At 48.7% G+C, this 13,418-nt stretch overlaps 1 protein-coding gene across 1 annotated transcript in view; it reads left to right on the forward strand.

Annotated features, from left to right (window-relative positions):
• Positions 1 to 13,418, forward strand: part of SLC44A2 (solute carrier family 44 (choline transporter), member 2) — a gene marked incomplete at its 5' end in the record, with an annotated part of 61,091 nt that overhangs the window by 29,157 nt on the left and 18,516 nt on the right. Inside the window, 6 exons of the mRNA XM_015410444.1 lie at positions 1,176 to 1,275; positions 5,796 to 5,888; positions 6,039 to 6,123; positions 6,617 to 6,879; positions 8,716 to 8,810; positions 11,410 to 11,513. Coding sequence (XP_015265930.1) covers positions 1,176 to 1,275; positions 5,796 to 5,888; positions 6,039 to 6,123; positions 6,617 to 6,879; positions 8,716 to 8,810; positions 11,410 to 11,513 — 740 coding nt within the window. The remainder of the gene's footprint in view (positions 1 to 1,175; positions 1,276 to 5,795; positions 5,889 to 6,038; positions 6,124 to 6,616; positions 6,880 to 8,715; positions 8,811 to 11,409; positions 11,514 to 13,418) is intronic.

The following is a 13,418-nucleotide window of genomic DNA, read 5'->3' on the forward strand; positions in this document are numbered from 1 at the left end:
CGATCGGCATTTCCCTGGGCGTGTAAGGAAGGGCCACGAGAACTAAGCCCTGAGGCAACCCTTCCTGCCTTCCCTCTCATGATCTGCCCAAGTTCAGCATTGCCGCCAGATGGCCATCTAGCCTCTGTTTGAAAACCTCCAAAGAAGGAGAGGCCACCACCTCCCGAGGGAGTCAGTCCCACCGAGGAACTGCTCTGGCTGCCAGGAAGTTGGCAGAATTTTCCTCTGTGCAGTGGAATCTGGTCACAGGTATCCTCATGTATGGGAAGGGGCCATAGCTCAGCGGTAGAGCGTCTGCTTGGCAAGTAGAAGGTCCCAGGTTCAATCCCCGGAATCTCCAGTTAAAAGGACTAGGCAGGAGGTGATGGGAAAGACCTCTGCCTGAGACCCTGGAGAGCTGTAAAGAGGGGCGGTGGCTCAGTGGTAGAGCCTCTGCTTGGCATGCAGAAGGACCCAGGTTCAATCCCCGACATCTCCAGTTAAAAGGACCAGCCGGGGGGGGATGGAAAGGCCCTCCCCCTGAGACCCTGGAGAGCTGTAAAGAGGGGCTGTGGCTCAGTGGAAGAGCCTCTGCTTGGCATGCAGAAGGTCCCAGGTTCAATCCCCAGAATCTCCAGTTAAAAGGACCAGGCTGTAGGTGACGGGAAAGACCTCTGCCTGAGACCCTGGAGAGCTGTAAAGAGGGGCGGTGGCTCAGTGGTAGAGCCTCTGCTTGGCATGCAGAAGGACCCAGGTTCAATCCCCGGAATCTCCAGTTAAAAGGACCAGGCAGGAGGTGATGGGAAAGACCTCTGCCTGAGACCCTGGAGAGCTGTAAAGAGGGGCTGTGGCTCAGTGGAAGATCCTCTGCTTGGCATGCAGAAGGACCCAGGTTCAATCCCCGGAATCTCCAGTTAAAAGGACCAGGCAGGAGGTGATGGGAAAGGCCTCTGCTTGAGACCCTGGAGAGCTGTAAAGAGGAGTGGTGGCTCAGTGGAAGAGCCTCTGCTTGGCATGCAGAAGGACCCAGGTTCAATCCCTGACATCTCCAGTTAAAGGACCAGACAGGAGGTGATGGGAGAGCCGCTGCCAGTCTGGGTAGACAGTACTAACCTTGATGGACTAATGGTCTCATTCAGTCTAAGGCAGCTTCATGCGTGCACGTGTTCTCAGGACGCTTTCTGCTTCCCGTCTAGTGATCATCCTTTGCATCACGGAGGTGGTCATCATCCTTCTGCTCATCTTCCTGCGCAAGAGGATCCTCATCGCCATTGCGTTGATCAAGGAAGCCAGCCGGTGAGTTCGGCTTGCGGCGTGCTCCTCGTTGTAACAGGATCATTGGCCCATATCCTACCTGTAAGAATTAGCTTCTAAATAGCCCAGCCTCGCCCGGTCTCGTCAGATCTCAGAAGCGAAGCAGCGTCGGCGCCGGTTTGTACACAGACAGGAGGCCACTAAGGAAGTTTCGGGTTTTTTGTGCAGAAGCAGGCAAGGGCCAAAAACCTCCTCGGTTTGTCTCTGCCTTGACCTGGATGTCCCAGGCAAGCCCGATATCATCTGATCTCAGAAGCTATGCGGGGTCAGCCTTGGTTAGTCCTTGGATGGGAGACCACCAAGGAAGCCCAGGGTCGCTACGCAGAGGGAGGCAATGGCAAACCGCCTCTGTTTGTCTCTTGCCTTGGAAACCCCACCGACCGCACATTGGGTGTGACTTGAGGGCCCTTTCTTTCTTTTTTTTTTGAGCCCCCGGAGATCAAACATAGGTTACAATTAAAACATCAGTAATACAAGCTAAAATGGTGCTCTACAGTTGGTTATAAAAGTTCATTATAAACTGAGTCAAACATTTGTATAAAACATAGGTTACAATTAAAACATCAGTAATACAAGCTCAAATGGTGCTCTACAGTTGGTTATAAAAGTTCATTATAAACTGAGACAAACATTTGTATTACTTTCTTTTTCTTTAACTCTTAAATTTAACTGTCTAGGAACAGTACCCCCCAATCATCCCATTTCAGAGTTCTCAAAGGCACAATTCAGAGTCCTTCAGCCTTCACTTCTCCTTTCCTCGTCTCTTCCGCAGCTTATAAGGACTTTTTGGAGCAGCTGCCCCTTGCTCTGTCAGAGAGTCCTCTCCGGAAGAACCCGAGTCCAGCTCGCCACTAGACTTGCTGTCCTCTTCTTTTTCCCCGTCCTCTAGTCTTCCCAGCTGAACCCTTAGGAATTCTTGAGCTTTCAGAACAGAGTCAATCTTTTTTATCCTTGATCTTGAAAGTGACGCCTTCTGGAAATAGCCATTTATATCCAATTGAGTTTGTCTGAAGAAAAAGCACAAGTTCTTTGTACTTCTTTCTCCATTGTCTTACTTCAAATGGAATATCCTTTAGCGTTCTGATGGTATTGTCCCCCACTTTCAGGGGTGTTCCAGCGACCGCTTTCAGGATTGCATCCCTCACATGCCTCTTCGAGAATCTTACGACAATTTCCCCAGGCAAATTATTCTTCTTTATATAGCCTGAATGTGATCTGTAAACCACATCCATCTCGTTCAGTAATGATTCTGCTTTCATTTCTGTCACTGGGGCCAATAATTCACTCATCACTTCTTTAAGATTCTCCCCCCTGTTCTCTGGCATGCCCTGGAAGCGAAGAATCATGTTGCCCTTTTCCATTTGCACTTGCAGCAGTTGATCTTCCATGGAGATTTGTTTCCTTTCCAGTTTTTGCACTTTTTTCTTCACCTTCTGGGTAGTTGCAGCCACTTCCTTTACCTTCTCAGAATCTTGCTTCATTATTTGTATCATATCGTTTATCTGGGTTTGTTGTGCAGTAATGCTTTGAGTCACTATAGACATCTGTTCCTTGAAGTTATTCAGCTGTTCCAGCAGAGGGCGTATATATTCCGTTATAGACTTGATGGCCCTTTCTACCACCACCCAGAATTGGCTTGTACGGAAATTGTTTTCCTTAGCCAAGTTGCCACAGGTAATCGCCATTGAGAGGGCAACTTACCTATATGCAACAAGAATTCTAAGCATGTTCCATGTTTAACCTTGTCCCAGCAAAACCAAGCAGAAACTTCCATGAGCTAATGACCTTTTACTGAAGGAAGACATCTCTCTGTCTTTTTTTTAGGTCAGAGAGTAAAAAATAGATATGAAACAATAGATACCCATAAATACTGAGAAACCACATGCAAAGAAAACCAGATCTGTTGGCATTTCTCAAATGTAACTTGAATATGCGAGGTTTAAAGCAAATCAGATTTTAAATAACTCTTTGAGAATGCTTTAGGGAGCTTTGGAAGCCAAACACACACAGACAGAAATCGCACTCACATCCTCTTTACAGTCCTTCCACAGTTAACCAGCTCTCTGTGTGATGCCTTCTGTACAGTGACAGCCACCAACTTAGATAAATCTCTATAACTTTATCATGTGATGGTTTTGTAGATAAGTGATCAGTTCTCAAAGTAATCATGAGATCATAAGCAGGTACGCTGAAACATATCCAATAATGCTCATTCAGGTTTTTTGCATCAGGATTGAAAAGGCTAAATTTGACACCAGCAATTAAAAAGCAACTGTTTGACTTTTTCTTCAGCTACCTTAATTGGCTGCCAAAGGTAAAAGAGATTCTATCCTTTCCCTAAAAATCCTTGCCCTACCAGTTGGTGAACTTTGTACAAAGATTATGAGAAGTACTAAAGAACAGACATAAGAACGTAAGAAGAGCCCTGCTGGATCAGAGCAGTGGTCCATCTAGTCCAGCATCCTGTCTCACACAGTGGCCAACCAATTCCTCTGGATGGCCAACAACAGGGCAGAGACGCCAAGGCTTTCAAAAGAAGAGCCCTGCTGGATCAAATCAGTGGCCTATCTAGTCCAGCATCCTGTCTCACACAGTGGCCAACCCGTTCCTCTGGAGGGCCAGCAACAGGGCATGTAGGCTGAGGCCTTCCCCTGATGTTGCCTTCTGGCTCTGGGATTCAGAGGATTAGTGCCTCTGAATGTGGAGGCTCCCCTCAGCCACCATGGCTAGTAGCCATTGATAGACCTCTCCTCCATGAATCGATCTAATCCCCTTTGAAAGCTGTTTATTCCTGTGGCCGTCACTACATCCTCTGGCAGCGAATTCCACATTTTAACCACCCTCTGAGTAAAGAAGTATTTCCTTCTGTCCATCGTAACTTCTGCTTCATTGGATGCTGTCATGACCCCCTGTGGGTTGCCACCTTCGTCTGCCACCACTCTGGACTTAGGGTCCCTTGGGAAGGCCCAGAGTGCCCTCCCAAGCCCAACCAAAATGCCCCTTTTAAGCCGAGAAATATAGGTGTGATGACCAGGCAGAGAACATTAAACAAATGGTTTATTAAAACAGTATTGGGGCATTGAAACCAAGACAAGGAGCTTAAAATATATAACAGTGTCTAAAGGCAAAATAAACACAAAGCTAACATGACTACCTATTTCTCTTGTTACTATTTAAGGCCCACAGCCTTGTATACCAGGCCTGTGCCTGTACTCTGTCCCAAGTGAGGGATTTTTCTCTCAGTTTAACTCTGTCCTGTCCAGCTTACTTTGTGAGGAAAAAGAACTCAGGGACCCTTCAGTTTAACTCCTTGAGAGAAAGAACACAGTTTTTCAGCCCACCAAGCTTAAGTCCCCATCTCCTCACAGAATCCCTGGACACAGATTGGCTACAACCGTCACTAAGCATTGTGGGGATTGTAGACTGTCTGCTTCCCACTCCCACACAGGTCTCTCCTGGGCCTAGGCCGCACCAGGCCCCATCTCCCAATCCTACACAGATCATGACAGATGCTTACTAGCATTTCGGGAGAGGGACAAAAATCTCTCCACCGCTTGCGTAATTTTATAAACCTCTGTCACGTCCCTCCCTTAGTAAACTGAAAAGTCCCAGACTGTTCAGCTTTTCCTCATAGGGGAAGGTGCTCCAAACCCCTCATCATCTGGGTTGCCCTCCTGTGTACTTTTTCCAGCTCTGCAATGTTTAGCGTGTATATCACAGCACTGTATCTACCCCCACTGCATTTCCACACATAGTTTGCTTTCCTGTCCGATTCTGTTGGGGCTGGAAAATCCAGCATGGTTTCTCAAAGAGACAATGGAGGAGTTCAGTAATTGGAAACTTGATCTCTCTGTTGTCCTGTCCAGAAATAACTGACCAGAATATCCTTCCTAACAGCCAGTTTGGTGTAGTGGTTAGGAGCACGGACTCTAATCTGAGAGAACCGGGTTTGATTCCCCACTCCCCCACATGCAGCTGCTGGTGTGACCTTGGGTCAGTCATAAGTTTTCTAAGAGCTGTTCTCCCAAGGGCAGTCCTCGAAAGAGCTCTCTCAGCCCCACCTACCTCACAGGGTGTCTGTTGTGGGGAGGGGAGGGGAAAGGAGAGTGTAAGCCGCTCTTGAGACTCCTTCGGGTACTAAAGGGTGGGGTGTAAATCCAATCTCCTCCTCTTCTAAGAAAGTTCCAGAAGATAGCTGTATTGATCTGAAGTAGAGGAGCCACATTCGAGTCCAGTCGCACTTAGAGACTGACAGAATTTGGGGGGGAATAAGCTTTCGACGAAGGGAAACTTTGACTCTCAAAAGCTTATTCCCCCAAAACGCTTGTTGGTCTCTAAAGTGCTACCGGGACTCGAATTTGGCTCTTCCCAAACAAGTTCTCGTTTCCATTTGCCAAGCTGTAGTCGTTTTTGTATCCGAAGTCTGAGACAGAAGTTGGGCTTTGCACTTGCTGGGCTGGATGAGGCCTTTGTAGTCACCGATGTGCTCTTCTCTCCCGCAGGGCCATCGGACACATCATGACGTCCTTGTTATTTCCGCTCTGCACTTTCTTCCTGGTGTGCCTCTGTATCGCTTACTGGGCTAGCACGGCTGTGTATCCTTCCTCAGTTTCCCTCTCCGGGCAAGGTGAATTGTGGGGGGTGGGTGGGGGGGTGTCTGAAAATCCCCACCAGCTGCCAGGCTCTCAAAGGCAGGGGCGGGTGGTACACTTTTTGGCCAAGTAGAGCCCCTTAACCGCTTCCAGGTTCTTATCTACCTCTAACGAAGCCATCTACAAGGTGTTTAATGAGACACACTGTGACTATTCTGGGACCAGGTGCAACCCGGAGGTGAGAAACAATCTAAAAATAGGAGCAAATTAAACATACTCAATTAAATAACTTGGGGGGGGGGGAACCCTGTGTATTCAGAATTACTGCAGGGGCTTGTGGCTCAGTGGAAGAGCATCTGTTTTCCGTCTAGAAATTCCAGGTTCAATCCTTGGCATTTCCAGTTAATGAGATCAGGGAGGAGGTAATGGGAAAGACCTCAGCCTGAGACCCTGGAGAAGGGGGTGATGGGAAAGACCTCCACCTGAGACCCTGGAGAAGGGGGTGGTGGGAAAGACCTCAGCCTGAGACCCTGGGGAAGGGGGTGGTGGGAAAGACCTCAGCCTGAGACCCTGGAGAAGGGGGTGGTGGGAAAGACCTCAGCCTGAAACCCTGGAGAAGGGGGTGGTGGTCTGAGCAAACAATACTGACGTTGATGGACCAAGAGTTTGATTCAGTATAAGGCACCTTCATGTGTGTGGATGAAAATTTTTGAATCCCTTCCCCTTTCTAGACCTTCAACACTTCCAGCATTGCCAAGGAGTGCCCGGATGCCCGTTGTCTCTTTGCCTTCTACGGTGGGGAAACTGCCTATCACAAGTACCTCATCGTCTTCCAGATCTACAATGTCTTCATGTTCTTCTGGCTCGCCAACTTCGTCATTGCCCTGGGCCAGGTCACCCTGGCAGGGGCCTTTGCCTCCTATTATTGGGCCTTTAAGAAACCGGACGATATGCCGGCGTTTCCCCTCTTCTCTTCCTTTGGCCGAGCGCTCAGGTGAGGAGCCCAGGGAGAAGGGTGTCAGTGCCAACGTGCCAGTGAAGGATAAGGATTCTGTGAACTTGGGCAGATCACGAGAGGGAGGGCAGGGAGGGTCGCCTCAGGGCTTAGTTCTCGTGGCCCTTCCTTACACACCCAGGGAAATGCCGATCGCCACTTTGGGATCAGGAAGCGATCCTGGAGGGTTTTTTTTGTCACCTTCTGGGTGTGGAACAGCGGTCACTGGGTGCGTGTGGAGGGGGAGGTATTTGTGAATTTCCTGCCTTGTGCAGGGGGTTGGACTAGATGACCCTGGAGGTCCCTTCCAGCTCTGTGATTCTAAGGGAAGGGGGCGTGAGGGTATCGGGATCTGAGGTACAGAAGAGCCACACAATGATTTCCGCTCAGGATGAGTTTATTTACCTGCACTCTGGAAAAGGTGAGGCACCCTGCCAAAGCACTTAACCTGCCTGGTATTAAAAAAAGGGGAAAGTGCCAGTTTTGAAACTCGAATGTAGTTTTGCACAGCAGTGACTTCACATTGCTAACAGAGAACAGCACCTTATTTACAGTTTCCATTTTTGTGTGAATGTTGATGCTGCAGGTGAGCGATGGGGGTGGAACAGGTTACTCTCAGACAGCCTGAGATCTGTTCCCAGTGCTCCCTCTCAGCTGTGGAGTCTTGTGAGCAAAAATTCTACTTTGTGAGCTACCGGTGTGAAAGTTAGGAGCGAGCGATTTGGCTGCTGCATAAATTAGTTTGCTCCGGAGCCCACCTTCCTGAGCCAAGACAAAAAGGTGTGAGCCGGAGGCTAAAGAACTGTGAGCTAGCTCACACTAACTCAGCTTAGAGGGAACACTGGTTCCAGTAGGCCTCTAACTTAGTTCCATGAGTCAAGAGGACTTTGATAGCTTTATGGCAGGAGGCCCCGTGTTTGGACCAAGGAATTGAGGCCAACTGGAATAGATAGATAATAGCTGTAGCACAGGTATCCCCCACATGGTGCCCCCACACCTTTAATTTAAGAGCCAGTTTGGTGTAGTGATTAAGTGCAAGGATTCTAATCTGGGAGAATCGGGTTTGATTCCCCGGTCCTCCACATGCAGCCAGCTGGTGTGACCTTGGGTCAGTCACAAGTTCTTTCAGAGCTGTTCTCTCAAGGGCAGTCTTCAAAAGAGCTCTCTCAGCCCCGGCGACCTCACAAGGGTGACTGTTGTGGGGAGGGGAATGGAAAGGAGATTGTAAGCCGCTCTCTGAGACTCCTTTGGGTAGTGAAGGGCGGGAAATAAATCCAATCTCACCTTCTTCTTCTTTTATTGGTGCCCACCAAGCGTTTTCAGAAAGTGGGTGGGGCACTTGCCCAGCAAGGCTTCTGATTGGCTATGCAGATTCAAATAAGACGGCTTCAGCAGCACCGGCCACCGCAGTGTTTGTTTTATTCCCTCTCACTCCTCTTTCCCAGTCTGTTTTTTTTTTTAATTACTCGCCTTCTCCCCTGCAACTTGGGCTTTCTCTCTGTGTGTGGCTCCGCCTCCTAGGCAGCCATTTTGCGATTGCACCACAACTCTGTGTCAGAATTCCAAAGGTGCCCATTGGCTCAGAAAGGTCAGGGGAACCCTGCTGTTGTCATTGGGATTTCCGTGTGCATGGCCCTCCGGGGTGGAGTCTGGAGTTCAAAATAGAACCGGAGAAACTTTAGCTTGCTTAGGCTATCTGTGTGTGTGTGTCTGTGTCCCCCCCCCCCCCCGCCACATAGGCCGACATCCTCGTATTCTCCAGGACGAATATTTCGCAAAGGGGTCCAAAGCCTTCCCTGATCCTGAGTTCTCTGCTCCTGCTTTCTCCCTGGGCAGGTATCACACTGGCTCACTGGCTTTTGGGTCACTGATCCTTGCTATCGTCCAGATCATCCGGGTCCTTCTGGAGTACTTGGACCACAGGTTAAAAGGTACGGAACAGGGGGAAAGGGGTCAGCGCGGGAAAAGTACTGAATGGAAGGCTCAGCATGTTCTCTTCTCCTACTAGCTGGAAGTTGGCAAGGAAGGAAATGGCAGTCCTCCGATCTCCAAAAAACCCCAGTTATAATAACAATGGATTGGCACAGTAATGAGATCATACGGAGAACAAGAAAAACTGTGAGAAAGTGACGCTTAATATACGGCTTTAAAGAATCATAGAAAAGTGAACAAAAATAATATACATAATCATAGAAAAATATATATTGACGGTGATCTCCGGAATGTCTTGCCGTTTCGAAGGAAGATCTTCTGAACAAAGATGTGGGACAAAAACTGTCTCTCAATAGTTCATCTCCTCTGGTGACGTCTCACAATTATCAAAGAAGATTTTCAATAATCATAACAGCTGTAATGTATAGTAGAACCTTGCCATGGGCTAAGATGATTGTAATGCTTGAATTTTTGTTCACTTTTCTATGATTCTTTAAAGACATATATTAAGCGTCACTTTTCCACAGTTTTTCTTGTTCTCCATAGTTCTCAGATCTCCCCAGGTTTCCAAGTTATGTTTTCCCTCATCGGCTAACTTGTTGTGCGCTCTGCTGGGGCTGCCCTTGAAGAGTGTTTGGCGGCTGCAGCTAGTGCAGAATGCGGCTGCTGGACTGCTGGTCAGGGCCGCCTACCGTGACCCCAGTACTACAGCAGTTGCGTCTTCCAAGAGGATGGCTTTGACTTTGCCTGACACGAATTGTGTCTTGTGTCAGCTCTTAAACCTCTGAGACAAGCAAACCATCCAAATCCATTATGGTACCCATGTTGGTGCATTGCAGTAAAACAAAACAGACGTCCAGTGGCACTTTAAACACTAAGAACATTTATATCAGCGCGCGCACTTTTATACATCAGAGCATCCTTGTTCAGATGCAGTGACGGAGACTATGGAATCTATATTTAGCATCTCCTGGCTCAGTCTGATCTAGCCACAGTAATCCATGCCTTAGTTCCATCTAGACTGGACTACTGCAATGACCTCTACTTGGAGCTACCCTTGAAGAGTGTTCGGAGGCTGCAGGTAGTCAGGAGCCAGTTACAGGGATCATGTGACCCCAATCCTACAGCAACTACACTGGCTTCCAATCCACTCCCGAGCCCAATTCAAGATGCTGGCTTTTGTCAGAGTCTTGCAGCAATCAGGAATCGATAACAGGCTTTCAACAAAGGTTAACACGCTGAACTGCAGGCTGTGGAAGGTCGGTAGTTCAGCAGTTCGAGACCCGGGTGCTGCAAGACGGAGTGAGCTCCCGTCTCTAGTTCCAGCTCCTGCCAACCTAGCAGTTCGAAAGCAAGACATTGCAAGTAGATAAATAGGTACCATTTCGGTGGGAAGGTAACAGCGTTCCGTGCGCTTTGGTGTTGAGTCATGCCGGCCATATGACCACGGAAACGTCTTCGGACAGCGCTGGCTCTTCGGCTTGGAAACGTAGACGAGCACCACAACCCTAGAGTCGGACTCGACTGGCTTTCGAGCAAGGGAACCTTTACCTTTTTATAGGCAAGTCATCCATACACGCTCAGTGTCAGAACTAATTCGAAAAGCGGGAAAGGGTCAGTTATACCTGGTTCAAAGCGGGGTCACCTGATGGCTCAAAGCCACTCGGGGAAGAAAGGCGCCTAAAACTAAAGGGGTTCACATTCCAAGGGAAAGCAGTGCAGCAGACACCAAGGCCGAACAGCAATAAAAGGAATCCCGAGAATCGAAACCCAGCATACCAAACCTGGAAGGAGACACAAATCAACCACCTCCCCCTCCACCAGCCTCAATGGCAGCATAACTGACAGTTTTGACCTTCGAAGGTCTACTCGGCTTGGGCCTGGGATAGCTGGAGGGCCGTCTTCTCCCACACGTTCCTACCCAGGAACTAAGACCACAGGGAGGGGCCCTCCTGACTCCCCCATCGACCAAAGAAGCTTGTCTTGTGGGGACATGACGGAGGGCCTTTTCGGTGGCAGCCCCACGGCTATTGGACAGTCTCCTCAGAGAGGTGCACCTGGCCCCCCTCAGTCTCGATCCTGAGGAGGCAGCGGAAGACCGTTTTATTCACGACGGCATTTGATTGGCTCTTCTGCTGACCAGCAGTTTTAAATTACTGATTTTAACCAAGTTTGAGTCCAGTGGCACCTTTTAAAACCAACAAAGTTTTATTCTGGGCGTAAACGTTCACGTGTGCGTGCACGCACACGTGAACGTTTACGCCCAGAATAAAACTTTGTTGGTCTTAAAAGGTGCCACTGGACTCAGATTTTGCTCTGTGGCTTCAGACCAAAACAGCCACCCCCACCTGAATCTGATTTTAACCAGTGGGTTTTTTTGTATTTTATGTATTCCATTATCATTTGCCCTGTAAACCTCCTTGAGTTTCTGTAAGGCAGAAAGGCAGTGAGTAAATGTTTTTAAATAATTAAGATTAAAAAAAATACGAGGGCTAAGAAAGTCAGTGTTTTTCTGGGAAGGGAGGCCGATTCTCAAGAATTCAAACCTGACAAAGAAAAACGACAACTCCTCTCTCGTGTTGGTCTCCCCGTTATTAGCTGCTGAGAACAAGTTTGCCAAGTTCCTCTTGACCTGTCTCAAGTGCTGCTTCTGGTGCCTGGAGAAATTCATCAAGTTCCTGAACAGAAATGCCTACATCATGGTGAGGACATCCACTTTTGTAGACTCCCCAGGAAGTGAATGCAGGTCTCGGTGGTACTCGAGACAACTGCGGAGGCCGCTTTCAAACCAGTTACGCTACCAGACCACCACCACCACCCCGTTGGCCAGTTCCCCCCCCCCCCCCGTTCTCCATTCTTAATTTATGTCTTGAAGCCACCTTGGCTGCCTGATGCATACCCATCCTAAACACTGCCAGTGCTTGCATGGCAAAACAACAAATATATATACACTGCAAAAACCTTTTTTATAAGTTAAAGTGTTCTATATGTTCCATCTTATAAAGTGCATTGTGTATTATTCATAACTAGAAATAAGGCCCGTTGTGGAAATAAATGCCCCAACAGTGTCAGTCTGCTTTTAAAACATGAATCTGGGACCTACACACCACCAGAATACAGCAGATTCCATATGCAACTGTCATTCCAACTGCCTTGTGGGGGGGGGAGTTTGAGGTGTGGAATGGAGTGAAGTCCAATCAGCTTCCATATGCAAAAGACCAGGTTGTCGCAGCAGTTGTGGTGTGGGCGGGACCCGGGCTTTGCCTTCTGATTGGTGGCGATATATGCTGAGGAGCAGTGCCATCAGCCATACACTAAGGGAGTGCATTTTAGAATTAGAACTTTGGCACCCACTACTCAATTATATATAAGGAGAGATATTCTAAAACAGGTATATATTCATGACATGCAATATCAACGATAATAATCAGTTTGTACAATCTAATAGCTACCAGTCTGTTTACATCCTTTTTACACAATCAACCCCCAACGGGAGTTTCTAGAATTGTACACCCGCTTCTCCTTGCTTGAAAGTCTTGCATGGCAGCATGGCCAACTGTGTGGTAGGCATGTCTCATTCTTAGCACGTATTCTCAAGTGTGATTGAGAACATAAGAGAAGCCATGTTGGATCAGGCCAACGGCTGATCCAGTCCAATACTCTGTGTCACACAGTGGCCAAAACCCAGGTGTCCTCAGGAGGTCCAGCAGCAGGGCCAGAACGCCACAAACCCTCCCACTGATGCCCCCCAAGCACCAAGAACACAGAGCATCACTGCCCCAGATAGAATGTTCCATCTAGACCTTGTGGTGAATAGCCACTCATGGACCTCTGCTCCATATAAGAACATAAGAGGACCCATGTTGGACCAGGCCAATGGCCCATCCAGTCCAACACTCTGTGCCACAGAGTGGCCAAAACCCAGGTGCCGTCAGGAGGTCCAACAGCGGGGGTCAGAACTCCAGAAGCCCTCCCACTCTTGCCCCCCAAGCACCAAGAACACAGAGCATCTCTGCCCCAGACAGAGTGTTCCATCTAGACCTTCCGGCTCACAGCCACTCATGGACTTCTGCTCCATCCAGTCTATCCAGTCCCCTCTTGAAGCTACCTATGATTGTAGCTGCCACCACTTCCTGCAGTGAGCCTTGGAGTATGTTCAGATGGTGTTTGTGATTGTGATTATGTAAGTTCAGCTCTGTCACCAGTGCCCAGCAGTGCTGGATCTTGGAACCTGTGCTGGTTCCTCTGTTGACCAACACCTGTTTGGGGTCAGCGTGGCAGGGATAGTAGAACCACGGGGACAGACTCAGTGCTTTCTCCCATTGCTTGCTACCATGTTGAAATGGTGAGGGCAAGGGTGGTTCTGACAAGCCAAGGGTCGCATTTCCTGGGAGGTGATTTACCTGCAGTATAGTCCAGCGGGACAGATTTGTGGCATCAGGAAGAAAGGCAGCGGCTGCCTTCCAGGTGCATTCAAGAGGAATTATGCATTTCAGAGACACCGCATTTACTGGTGTGTCCTGTACTGTAAGGGATGGATGTGTAAGAAATACCGTCCCTGCTAATCCCGTCCCCTGAAAGTGGAAAGCCAGGGTGGCTGGCCCAGG

The sequence above is a fragment of the Gekko japonicus genome, unplaced genomic scaffold, assembly GCF_001447785.1.
Source record: "Gekko japonicus isolate JY-2015 unplaced genomic scaffold, Gekko_japonicus_V1.1 scaffold2068, whole genome shotgun sequence".
NCBI lineage: Eukaryota > Metazoa > Chordata > Lepidosauria > Squamata > Gekkonidae > Gekko > Gekko japonicus.